Source organism: Erythrolamprus reginae, chromosome 4 (genome assembly GCF_031021105.1).
Source record: "Erythrolamprus reginae isolate rEryReg1 chromosome 4, rEryReg1.hap1, whole genome shotgun sequence".
Classification (NCBI taxonomy): Eukaryota; Metazoa; Chordata; class Lepidosauria; order Squamata; family Dipsadidae; genus Erythrolamprus; species Erythrolamprus reginae.
Genome location: NC_091953.1, coordinates 69,346,803 through 69,360,903, shown reverse-complemented (window position 1 = coordinate 69,360,903; position 14,101 = coordinate 69,346,803). Strand labels below are relative to the sequence as shown.

Genomic DNA, 14,101 nt, shown 5'->3' with positions numbered 1-14,101 from the left:
TTTGGTAGGGAAGGTTTGCCTATTTGCCGATGACTCTAAAGTGTGCAATAGGGTTGATATTCCTGGAGGGGTCTGTAATATGGTAAATGATTTAGCTTTACTAGATAAATGGTCAAAGCAATGGAAACTGCAGTTTAATGTTTCCAAATGTAAAATAATGCACTTGGGGAAAAGGAATCCTCAATCTGAGTATTGCATTGGCAGTTCTGTGTTAGCAAAAACTTCAGAAGAGAAGGATTTAGGGGTAGTGATTTCTGACAGTCTCAAAATGGGTGAGCAGTGTGGTCGGGCAGTAGGAAAAGCAAGTAGGATGCTTGGCTGCATAGCTAGAGGTATAACAAGCAGGAAGAGGGAGATTGTGATCCCCTTATATAGAGCGCTGGTGAGACCACATTTGGAATACTGTGTTCAGTTCTGGAGACCTCACCTACAGAAAGATATTGACAAAATTGAACGGGTCCAAAGACGGGCTACAAGAATGGTGGAAGGTCTTAAGCATAAAACGTATCAGGAAAGACTTAATTAACTCAATCTGTATAGTCTGGAGGACAGAAGGAAAAGGGGGGGACATGATCGAAACATTTAAATATGTTAAAGGGTTAAATAAGGTTCAGCAGGGAAGTGTTTTTAATAGGAAAGTGAACACAAGGACAAGGGGACACAATCTGAAGTTAGTTGGGGGAAAGATCAAAAGCAACGTGAGGAAATATTATTTCACTGAAAGAGTAGTAGATCCTTTGAACAAACTTCCAGATGTGGTTGGTAAATCCACAGTAACTGAATTTAAACATGCCTAGGATAAACATATATCCATCCTAAGATAAAACACAGGAAATAGTATAAGGGCAGACTAGATGGACCATGAGGTCTTTTTCTGCCGTCAGTCTTCTATGTTTCTATGTTTCTATCATCTTGTTTGCACCATAGCAGTTCAGAAAAGAGAAGCAAAGATGTATTTAGAGCTGCCTTTGAGAGATCTCTATTTTGTTTCCAATCAAAGGTTTATTCCATAAGTTGCAATAATTTAGAAGCAGAGAAACAAAAAGGACATCATCTGATAAAATTTATTATCAAAAGTCACATGATGAAATAATATGGATGTACAGTATATTTTCCAATTACATGTAGATCAACATATATTTAAAAAAAATAATTGTAAAGAATCCCTAGTAGCTATTACTTTAACGGGAGATTATTAACTTTAAAACATAGGGGAAAATATAATGCTTGCAGCATGAGTTTATTTTTATTAATTAGGCAGGACTGAGACTAGGAATGTGTAAAATGTATTAGAAATCATTTTTTTCAACATATTGTCTCTTAATTTTAATATAGTATGGAAATATGTAATTAGATGTTTTGTCTATGATTTATTATTTTATACTTTTAGTTTGTCAGTTTTTTGGTTAAAGTAAATTTAATTTTTTTGTGCAATATTTGTGGAAAAAAAATAATATCATAGTTCTGACTGTGAAGTACAATATAATCTAAAACTGGAAGGCACTCCTAGGTTCAGTTTTAATTTGAGAATAGTTTTTGAGGAAGGGGGGACATTTCAGCAATTGAAATTCTTTTTCAAAATAAAGTGAAAAATAAAGTCTAGAAATATTTTAAAACATACTATTTATTTAGAAAATAATGCTTTATATATATATATTTCTAAAATTCACCATTGTAGAGAAATTACATATACAATGTCATTTGGTATTTTCATAAGATAGTGGTGTTCAGGGATAAGGCCACTCAAATTTTCAGAAAATGATTCTTCTATGGTACTTATTAAAGGAAAAGTAAAGAATGTCTATTTCAAGAATTAGTCTATGATTTACAGCAAGGTTGGGCAACTAGAGTCCAAACCTGTGCTGCTGCAAGCTGGAGGCAAATCACCAAGTGAGATTTTGAGTTTTTAAAAGAGAAAAGGATAGATGGAATAGAATAGATCCTAACAGGGGTGAAATTTACTTACTTTCACTACCAGTCCAGAAATGCAATCGCCGACATCACAATGGATTTTTGACCCACTGAGCATGTGCATAAGGCTTTGGAATCTGGAAATCTGCATAGAAGCAAAAAAGAAAAAACACACTGGGACATGTAAAGAAGGGAAGTTGTGTACGCAGTGCACCGGTAGCAGTTGGATTGGGAATCTGCCCCTGATTTTTACCTATTTTCAAATGTTTGTTTGTTCATTTGTTTGTTCATTCATTCATTTATTTTGTCCAATACACAATGAGGGCTTTAGTGAGTATATATATATATACACACATAGAAAAATACATGATGAAGGTTATAGAGGAGATACTCATAGCAAAATATATCTAAGAAAGAATAGAACATATCAATGAAAGAATAGAAGAAGAGATATAGGAATAGAAGAAAGGTATAGGAGAGCAATAGGACAAGGGACGGAAGGCACTCTAGTGCACTTGTACTCGCCCCTTAAATAGTGACTTCTTATTAAACATTTTCAATAATTCATTACTTTCTATTTTATAACAAAATATTATCTACTGGTTTGAGGAATGCTGGGTTTTTTTATTTCTGTATAAGCATTTCTAAGGCATTCAGTGAAGCAAAGGTAAATATTTGCTTAATGTTTGTGATACTTTCATGGGCCTTCTAAAGAAAAGAAAGCATATTGCTAATACACATAGGTGACTAAGCAACTCCCTAAAGAAGCAGTGTGAAGGATTTTGAATGTGTTAGGTTAGAAAATTGCAACCCAGAAGGAAAGCGGCAGAAAGATGGCAGTCAAGATGCTCATACGCCTCACTGGCTGATTGAGTGTGGATAAAACAGTATTGAGCCATTTGGAAAAACAATTGAGAGTATTTACTGTGGCATCTATGGTTTAATGCAAAGAGCTATGCTTATATTGTTGTGACTGTGAAGGTAATCTCCAGGTTACAAGTGTAGCGAACATTTGAACTTATACAATAAGTGCCCCCTAGCGTTTGTGAAGAAAGCCCAAAACTACAAATCTTGCAGCACCATGCCCTTATAAACAACCGTAGAGGCTCTGCAACATGTATCTTGCATGTTGCCAGCTGAAATGGAGCTTGAGGGGTAGATCTACTTCTCTTTTTTAATTAATATTTTATTGATTTTTATAATATAAAACACACACACAACATATAACATATAACATTTGCTCAGTGATCCCACCACCAGACAATTGATCATACCCCACCACCAGTTGGGGATATTTCTTGTATAAATCATTTAAACCCAAGAGTGAAATATTTCTTTACATATTATAGATATGTAATAAATATAATAAATATATATTATAAATAAATAAATAGATATGTAATAAATATAATACTATAAGATCTACTCCTCAGAAGCCTCGTTCAGGCATCCAGAGGCCTCATCCGGCACATTGCTAGCCGAAAGGGAGCTTCCAAGGGCTGGATACATCCCTTACATTCAGGTGTCCAAAGCCTCCCCTGGACTATTACAGACCAAAATTGAGTTTACAGGGGCTGCTGTTGCTATGCCACCATAGAAGGAAATAAGAGTATCCTATCAGGTACACGTGCACTAGATACGAGGCAGCATAATAAAATCTAGAATTCACTGTGCTAAGAGGAATACTTTGATCTGGAGGTTATACCATAGCTTCAATCTTTGAGAAGTCTCCATATCAACATTCTATTTTCATCAACTAGTTACCTGCAGGCACATAAGCAATATTTAACCTGTCATTTGTATTTGTCTGCAAATATGCCAGGAAGCATATAACAGACACAGCAAAGGGAGGTTCTAAATTTTTTAACTACCGGTTCTGTGGGTGTGGCTAGGTGGGGGCATATGACTGAGTGTGCGTGGCCAACTTCCCATCAATCAGGCGCACTCAGTCAGATTGATTGATTGGTTGGTCTCTTTATTTATTTTATTCAAAATAATCCCAAAGGACTCAGGGTAGCTTACAATAATAATGACCATCCCACCAAGCCACATCCACCAAAACGGTGACAAAAATTTGGGGGACTTTATGATACTGTACCTTTTTTTTTTTTGGACATTCCAGCTCCATATCCAGATTGGGACGCTGTGGGGTGGTAGTGATCGTCTTAGCTTTCCCTCTGTTGCCCTTCTTGGCCAAAAAGCACCCCTTCTTGCCTCTGATAGGACTTCCCTGCAGTTGCAATCAGAGTACCTCACTTCTGCTGACACGCTGAGCCAGATTGACCAGGTCCCGTCTGTGAGATGAGCATGCAGTAGAAAGGCTTCTCTCCAGACCAGCTTCACTGAGGATGTGCCCAGGCCCCTAGTCAAGAGGTTGACTCTGTTTCCATGGCCTGCTGGCCATGGCTTTTTGACTGGGAAAGGCAATGGAGGGAAAGCACTAAGATGATGGAAGCTTTCTTCTCACTGGCTGACCAGATAACTTTTTGGTATTGTTGTCAAGCATTCTTGTAAGGCAGGAGGAATTTGACCAGCTGGCCAGGGGCAATGGCAATGGCAGAGTCTAGCAATCAGGGAGGACAAGGTTAACATGTTCCCAGCCAGACCTTGTGCTGCTTCCTCTAGCTTCGGGCAGTGGACTCAGCTGCAGCCCAGATGAGCTGAGGAACTGTAGGGAGCCTCCCAAATGTTGCATCCCCTCACAGACTTTGCCCATGCCTCTGTGACATTTTTGGGCACCCTGCTTACCAGTCTGCCCCTGTCCCAATGGCAGCAGCTTTGGAAGATGCTGACAGCATGGAAGTGCAGGCGAAAGCTGGGAGGGGGATACAACAGGCAGGGGTCTGAGTCTGCTGCCTTGAACCACAATAGCAGGGGGCGAAGGTGCTCCGCCCTTGCTTGCAGGATTTTTCCTCAAGGTGATCCCAGGACAGCTTGGCAAAATGACTGCCCACAGGATTTGATGGGGTGGGATGAGACAGGATGGGAATCGGGAGTTCTTCACAACAGCCAAGGTTATCTTCCTCTTGGATCTCCAAGCTGTGGGGAAGAGGGACAACTGCAATATTGGCAGCTTCGGGGGGCTCCTTCCTCAGTGTTTCATTTTTTTATCTCTAGACAGCTACACTGACTTTGTCCTTAAAAGCTTCTCCATGCCTTTTGATCTTTCTCAGGCATGAAAAAAGGAATCATGTGAAGAGACTGAGCCTGCTCTGAACTTGGAAGCTGAGAGGCTTCTTTTCCATACAACCATTGGCGCAAGGTGACAAAAAGACCTCCTGTTGCTGCCACCATCTTTGCACATGCACAGCTTTATTCTCATTGGCTGAAGGACTATTCAGCACCCTACAGCCAGGTGGCTAAGAGGCTTTTTGCCAGCCTGCCATTTCCCAGCTTTCTGTCTGACAGACGTGTCGATTGAATGAGTAAGCAATGACAGGACCGGTTCAGCAGTACTGTCAGTACTGCTGGTTCGGACAGCCAGTATCTATTTTTACTACTGGTTCTATAGAACTGGTCTGAACAGGCAGGAATCCACATCTGAGATACAGCCTTTTTTCATTCCATCAATTGGTCAACAATCTAAGGTCCATATCAAAAACCTTAATTCTACTTTACTTAGTAGAATTCCCTGAAATTGCATCTCCCAAATTAAGCAACAACCCATTGAAAAATGAAAGATAATAACAACATGTGGAACTTCTAGGATCTTCCCCATCAAGATAGATATTAGATTTTTTTCTCTCTCTCTCTCATCTGTATTAATTTTATCAATTTTAAGACGAATGAGTGAATATGATTGGATAGAAAGGATGTCTGGGATGTATGAGATAAATGGAAGGGCCAGCTGGCCTGACAGGTTGGAGGCAGGAGGAGTGGGGGAGCCTATCTCTGGGGTGGTAGAGGGTCGGAATATTCCAGTTATGCTGGGGAGAGGCAGATATGGCAGGAGACACATGGGGTAGGCCACTCCTGGGGAACACATGGGGTAGGCCACTCTGGCCCCACGCACTCAGCCCGGAGGACTGGTGACAAGCGAAATCTGGACCCTGGGTTCAGGCTGCTGCTGCTCAACGCCAGGTCGGCTGTAAATAAAGCTCCCCTCATTCATGAGACCTGGCGGGGGCCAGAAGGAGGAGTTCATCTCTTGGAAATGTACCCAGCTGGGTTTCAGGTGTGGCACCAGCCATGACCCCAGGGTAGGTGGGAGGAGTGGCAATTATAACCAGGAAGACCATCAAGCTGCATAGGCTCACTGCCCTTTAGATTGCAGGTTGTGAGTCCCTTCTTATGAGGTGGGACCGAGGGGTACAGGTGGACTTGTTCATGTACCTGCCTCCCAGCTGCATGTCAACAGCCCTGCCTGCATTAATCGAGTAGGTAGCTGGGCTGGCGGTGGAGTCCCCCAGACTTATTGTCTTGGGCGATTTCAATCTGTCATCGCTCGGCGAATGCTCTGGGTTGGCACAGGAGTTCATGGCCACCATGGCAACCATGGACCTGACTCAAGTAATTCAGGGCCCAACTTATGAGGGGGACACACTCTCAACATGGTATTCCTCTTGGGGCAGTTGAGTAATGATCTGAGATTAAGGAGCATAGAAATGTTTCCTTTGTTATGGCCAGATCATTTTCTATTGTGGCTTTATTTTAAGGTTCCAATCCTCCCCCGCAGGGAGGCGGAACCGATTAGGAGGTTCTGACCCAGATGCCTAATGGATCCAGAAGGTTTTCAAAGGGTGCTTGGGGTTTTGTCGGATTCGCTTGTACATAGTTTGGCAGGGTCTCTTGCTGCGGCCTGGAATATGGCTGCAACGGAGACTCTAGACCGAATTGTGCCTTTGCGACCTCTCTGTGGCAACAGACCCTGGAGATCTCCTTGGTTTACTGAGGAGCTCCAGGGAATGAAACGCCAGAAGAGACGTCTAGAGAAGCATTGGAGGAAAAGCAAATTTGAATCTGACCAAACACTTGTAAAAGCTCATATGGAGATTTACAAAGTGGCAATCAGGCCGACAAGACGTGCATACAATGTCGGCCTGATTGTGTCTGCGGAATCCCGCCCAGCCACCCTGTTTAGAGTGACTCGCTCCCTCCTTAACCAGGGGGGAGTTGGGGAACCCTTGCAGGGTAGTGCTGAGGACTTTAACTAGTTTTTCGCAGATAAAAATTGCTCAAATCCGGATTGACCTTGACTTCAATTGGAATGCAGTGTCGGCAGACAACGAGTCAGTCAAGGTGACAGGGGCAAGTCTTAGTCCATCTGTTTGGAGTGAGTTTGACCTGGTGACACCTGATGAAGTGGACAAGGCCATTGGAGATGTGAGTTCCACCACTTGTTTATTGGACCTGTGTCCCTCCTTGCTGGTTTTGGCCAGCAGGGAGGTGACACAGAGCTGGGTCCTGGAGATTACCAACACTTCATTGAGGGAGGGGTCCTTCATGACTCCCTTCAAGGAGGCACTCATGCGCCTCCTCCTCAAGAGGCCTTTATGGGGAAGGTTGTTGAGAAGGTGGTGTCGCTCCATCTCCAACAGTCCTTGGAAGAAGCTGTTTATCTAGGTCCTCGACAGTCAGGATTCAGACCCAGCTACAGCATGGAAACTACTTTGGTCGCGCTGATGGATGATCTCTGGCGGGCCCAGGACAGGGGTTTATCCTCTGTCCTGGTGCTTTTTGACCTCTCAGCATGGTATCCTTCTGTGCCAACTGGAGGGGTTTGGAGTGGGTGGCATCATTCTGTGGTGGTTCTCCTACCTCTCTGGTTGATTGCAGTCAGTGTTAGTGGGGGGGTCAAAGGTCGACTCCTAGGTTCCAGCCTTATGGGGTACTTCAGGGGTCAGTCCTCTCCCCTCTGCTGTTTAATATCTACATGAAACCACCAGGTGAGATCATCCAAGAGCATGGGGTGAGTTAGTACCAGTATGCTGATGATATTCAGCTATACATCTCCACTCCGTGTCCACTCAGTGAAGCAGTGGAAGTAATGTGCCAGTGTCTGGAGGCTGTCAGGATCTGGATGGGTGCCAACAGGCTCAAGCTCAATGCAGACAAGATGGAGTTACTGTGGGTACTGCCTCCCAAGGACACGTCTATCTGTCTATATATCACCCTGGGAGGGAACTTTTGACCCCCTCAGAGAGGGTCCACAACTTGGGCGTCCTCCTCGACCCACAACTGACATTAGAACATCATCTCTTGGCTGTGGCGAGTGGGGCGTTTGCCCAACTTAATCTTATGAACTCCTAGACAGGGAGTCTCTGCTCACAGTCACTCACGCCCTCATTACCTCGAGATTCGACTATTGCAATGCTGTGTACATGGGGCTGCCTTTGAAAAGCATTCAAAAACTACAAATTGTGCAAAATGCAGCTGCGTGAGCAGTCATGGGCTTGCTCAAACACTCGCATATTTCTCCAACATTCTGCATTGGTTGCCAATTGGTTTCCGGACCCATTTCAAAGTGTTGGTTATAAAGCCCTGCATGGCACCAGACTACCTCCGAGACCATCTTCTGCCGCATGAATCCCAGTGACTGGTCAGGTCCCACAGAGTCAGCCTCCTCCAGGTTCCATCAACCAGACAATGCCATTTGGCGGGGCTCAAGGGGAGAGCTTTCTCTTTGGGGGCTCCGGCCCTCTGGAATCAGTTCCCCCCAGAGATTTGTACAGCCCCCACCCTCCTTGCCTTCCGCAAGAGTCTGAAAACTCACTTATGCCGCCAGGCCTAGGGCCCTTAGATCTTTGCCTCCTACCCAATGAATGTGTTGAGAGAATGTAATGATTGTTTTTTATGGTTTCTGGGGGTTTTTCTAGATTTTTAGTTAGTTAATTGGATTAAGATATTGTGTATTGTATATTTTATATGTTCTGAGACGCCCCGAGTCCTCGGAGAGGGGCGGCATAGAAATCCAATTAATAATAGTAATAATAATAGTAATAATAATAGTAATAATAATAATAATAATAATAATAATTTATATAAACAACTCAAGATGGCACACTTACCTAATATTCCTTTCTTCCCCGCCCCCCCAAGAAAACCACTGTGATGTGGATTGAGAGAGAGTGATTGGCCCAAATTCACCCATCCAACTTCACCTCACCGTTTCCTAATTTCTAGCCTGGTATTTTACTAAACTAAACTTAATCTTATGAATTCATAGTGCCTTCCTCCAATACAGTGCTTCATTCTGAAAAAAATAAAGCTGATATAATATGGCTTCAATACCACTCCCACTTTCTAGAAAAGGCGGGGGAAGTGGGGGGAAATAAAAACGGAGAAGTTTATCAAATAAATTATTAGAACTGTCTCTTTCCTGCTTTCATTATGATGTTTTTATTTTGGCTGTAGACTTTATTCTAGATTATTTCATTTTATATATTTTCACAAATATAAAAATCTAAAATCCTTTTTGCAGACTCAGTACATTTCATGACACTGAATTAAATGCACGATTCTTTTCTTTTCTCTTCTGCAGCTGATTGGCATGCTATTGGCATGTTGTCTGTCGCGGTTTATTACTGCCAATCAGTATGAGATGGTGTAACAAGGTGAGATTCTGCACAGCTGAATGTAAGATGCTTTTTTCAGAGTCAGGCAAATGCTTTGCCTTTCAAATTGAAAGATTAATGGAGCTGCAATTATTCGAAAATAAATGGGTAAAACTGGAAAAACAGATAAACGGGATGAATAATAGAGAATTAATTTTTATAAAGTGGAATGGGAACGACTTCGATAAATTAATAGGTGCCATTAAAGGGACTTTGGAAATTTGGGGGAAATGGCAGGGGAAAAATAGGATTATATAAATCAAAACTCTCATCGCTTTATGTAATAAGTAGAGATAACAAAACATATTTAAATAGAGTTATAGGAGAGTTGAAGGGAAGAGGGATAACTAAGATAGAACAGCTATATGAGAAGGATGGGAGGCCAAGTAGAAATCGTATAGAATGGTGGTTGGGTAAGGGAAGATGGCTGCAAACAAATGCAATATGTAAATATCTGAATGAAAGGGAGAATAAAGAAGCACTATTTAGGGAAGAGATAGAGTTAGACAAAATAATAAGAGAAAAAAGTGAGGGTACAAAGGCACAAGCAAGCAATATATATAAGATGTTAGTGCAGTCAGACGGGGATGTGATCCAAGGATTGACTAAATGGTGGCAAAATGAGATACAAGTAGAGGTGCAAGAGATGAAAAATAAAGTAGAGAATATAAGGAAAACTAAGAATACAAGAGTTAGGGAAATGAAAAGGAAAATATTACGTAAGTGGCATTACACACCCATTCAATTTGCACATTTGCAGCAGAATGTTAAAGGTATTTGTTGGCATGGGTACCAAGATAAAGTGTTCATGCATATGCTATGGGAATGCCCAGTAGTGCAGAATTTTTGGCAAAAAGTGCAAGAGGATATTAATAGGATATTAAATATAAGATGGATAATTACTAAAGAAATGGCAGTATTGGTTAAAAGTAATGAGATGGGAGAATTCAGAGAAATAAAACAAGTAGCGATAGAAAGCGCTCAGGTGGTAATAGTCTTAGGTTGAAAGGACGCGGCAAAATTGGTATAGGTACATGGTGGACCACATTCAATTTGAGATTATGGACAAAAGGATGAATTTGACTAATGAAACTGAATTGCGACAACTGATGGGGCAATGGGACAAGGTAAGATGATATATGGCGAGTAGGATCCGAGACCAAGCTATAAGAAACAAGTTGGAATCACTTTATAATATGTAAATAAATATTTCTCTCTTGGGTTATAACGATTTATATAAGAAACACCCACAATTGGTGGTGGGGTACGAATGTTTGTCTGGTGGTGGGCACAAGCACTGAGCACTTGTTATATGTTGTGTGTGTGTTTTTCTTACATTATAAAAATCAATAAAATATATATATATTTTTTAAAAAGGCAAATGCTTTCTTTCCACCTGGAGAAAGATAGATTTTATACCTGCTGTCTCCAGCATGGCCTTTTAATTACAATCAGCACAACTTCCAACAGCCTCAGCCAATGTTATTCTGGGTGGTTTATATCAATTAAAAGACATTCAGTGCTGAATGGCATTAATAATTTGCATTAATGATAAAGCAGAACAGCAAAAACGGCGGCGGCGGCGGTTTCCCTTTGAGGAGCAGCAGCACCGGGAATGTCAGGTCCACACCCCAGGCCCCTGCCCCTGCCGTCTACGTGAATCTGGAGGATAAGCTCAGAAGAAATGGGGTAGGCTGCTGGCTGGTCCCCATAGAGACAGAGGGAAAGAGAGAGGGGGAGGGAGGGGAGGGAATGTAAGAGAGAGAAAAGGAGAAAGAGAAAAATGAGAAACGGATGGAGGGAAAGAATGAGGGAGAGGAAGAACAAACAAATGAGAGAGAGAAGGGAAGAAAAGGAAAAAGGGAGATAGAAGAGAAAAACAAATGAAAGGAGGAGAGGGAGAGAGAAATGAGAGCAAAAAGGGGATAAAAAGAGAGAAATTAGAAAATGATGGAGGCAGAGAATGAGAGGAAAGAGACAGAAGCAAAAGAGAGAGAGAAGTGACTCTTGATTTAAATAATATGGTAAAAAGCAGCCAAATTGAAGGAAGAGAAAAAACCCAGCCCTCACCTGTTTTGGGAAATGTTTCAAGAGTGTATATACACCCAACACCCACCCACAGATATGGGGGGGAGACAGGGATGGAAAAAGAGAGGGGGAAGTGAGAGTGGGAGGGAATGAGAGAGAAAAAGGGAGAAATAGAGAGAAATGAGAAAATGATGGAAGGAAGAATGAGATAGAGGAAATAGAGGCAAATGAGAGAAGGGAGAGAAGGGAGAGAGAAATGAGAGAAAGATTGAGAGAGAGAGAATAAGAGAGGGAGAAGAGGTAAACAGGATTCCCTGAGATCACATGATCAGAATACAGATACTTGGCAACTGATTCATATTTATGAAGGTTGCAGTATACTGGGGTCATGTGATCAGATTTTGCAACCTTGTAACAAGCAAAGTCAATAGGGAATCCAGATTCACTTAACAACGTTACTAATTAAACAAATGACACAATTCACTTAACAACTGAGGCAAGAAAGGTTGTAAAATGGGTCAATCTCAATGTTTTACTTAGCAACATACATTTTGGGTTCAATTGTGGTCATAACTCAAATATTACCTGTACACAAAAGAAATTTTATGATTGATGAAAACTGAAAACAATACCTATTCTTTTCCTTTCTGTATATCTCCAGGAGTATGAAATACAGTACCTGTTTTCAATCAGGAACTAGAAATTTCTTGGAAGACTTCTAAAGAATGTTAGAGAACACATAACTACACATATACACACCTAAAGACAACACTTTCTCAACTTTGTACCATGCATAATGTACCATTCTGTGAAGTACAGTACTGCAAAAAGTAGCCTGAACCATTGAACAACCAGTACTGTACACTCCATTTCAACAACTGTGCATATGATGGCACTGTATGTTTGTTTTTGATCAGACAGTAGTTGCATTGTCAAGTTAGCAGAGGGATTTCATTGACAGCAATGATTAGGCTGTGCATGTAGTGACTGGAAGGCACCATTAGCCTTTTACCATGGTTAATAAATGTTGCACACATCCATATTAAGCCTGTATAGAAAAATATGTATTATTTTGATTTATCAAGTTCTTAATTTCTCAATTTTGTTTATAGCTTCTACTAAACTGTGTCAGTCTATCTAATCTCCCCTTACCAACCACTGCCCAAAATAAGAAAAAAAATCTATTATATAACTTGGGGAATAGTTGAAAATAAATGTGCAAAATCTGTTTGAGGGAAATTAATATATTGATATTCTGCTACATCTTTCATTCTTGATCAGTGTTGTATGCCTAGTGTTTTTTGCCAGTAGACTTTGTCTAGTGCATTTTGCCTCAGAATCTGAACTTGTGTAATACTGTTACTAAGGTGTGTTGTTTGCTTACTGTGAAGCCAGTAATTTTGCTTTCTTTGATTAGATAATTATGAATCAGACTGTGCTGTAATGCAATTATTTTCTTATGCCATTCTTTCTGTTTTATTCTCCTTTTGCATTGAAGCTACCACAAAATTCATTGTCAAATCAATCAAAATAATAATAACAAAAAGAATGTGTGGAATATTTTTCAGGATGGGGAACAAAAGTTTAAGATCTTTTTAAAAAAACTATAATTTTTTTTATAAGGCCTCTGTCTAGCATGCCAACAAGAATGCATTGATATTGTATTTGTGATATACATATTAATAAATGGAACCATTACAGATTTTCTACTGGCTTCCCTCTTTTTTTGTATTATTGATATCTTGTTTTCAGTGGCAGTGTTATAAAAGTATGTGCTTTAAAACATAAGTGAAAATTATGATGGCTAGAATGTTCTAAAGTGTGTAATATATGAAGTTTCTTTTTTCCTAATAACCATGTTAGTATTACATATTTCTTCAATTCAGCTGTTATTTATCATATGCAGTCTGATGTAGTCCTTAATGTTGCGATTAAAGTAGGCTTTTCGGTGACACTCTGTGAAATACAAGAGCAAGATGTTAGTTTTTGTTTCATCTGAAGATAAAGAAACTTCTAGATAACTCATACAAATCTAATAAATTAATAAATAAATAAAATAAACTGATAAAAAAGAGATTTTCATATATTATTTGTGATTGCACTCCTCTCAAGGGTTTATAAACATTAGGCACTAAAATCCACGGCCTTCTGCCCCCCCTCAACTCCTTCCTCCGTTCTCCAGTGGACAGAACTAAAATCTTTAATCAGCAATTGAGATCAAGTTTTGAGGAATTTCTGGCAGTTCTGCAGGCTCATTATGTTACTTATGGAGTTTTCGGAGAGGGGCGGCATACAAATCTAATAAATAAATGAAAAATACAAACAAACAAATAAATCATGCATTAAGACTCAATCCTGGTTCCCCAATCTGGAGAAAAAGGGATGTTAGAATGCTGGGCTTTGGGACTAAAACACATGCACCAACATGTGTAAATTTTCAGGATGATTTGCCCAGTGAGCAATACTGATGCTGAATGGAATAATTTCATTTTTCTGTGCCATATTTGGAAATTTGTAAAGGAACTGGTAGGAAATGTATCCTACCATGGAAGAAACTAGAACCTTTTTATTCTGACTGCAAAATTGGGGGAGAAGGAAGTTTCAACAAC

The 14,101-nt window shown here is 40.5% G+C and overlaps 1 protein-coding gene across 2 annotated transcripts in view; it reads left to right on the top strand.

The window, feature by feature from the left end:
* The window catches only part of TSPAN7 (tetraspanin 7), a 210,265-nt gene extending 197,066 nt beyond the window's left edge, over positions 1-13,199 (top strand). For both annotated transcript variants that reach the window (XM_070750576.1, XM_070750575.1), the window contains 2 exons: positions 9,392-9,464; positions 12,154-13,199. In XM_070750576.1, coding sequence (XP_070606677.1) covers positions 9,392-9,460 — 69 coding nt within the window. In that variant the 3' untranslated portion in view covers positions 9,461-9,464; positions 12,154-13,199. The remainder of the gene's footprint in view (positions 1-9,391; positions 9,465-12,153) is intronic.
* Positions 13,200-14,101: the final 902 nt, after the last annotated feature.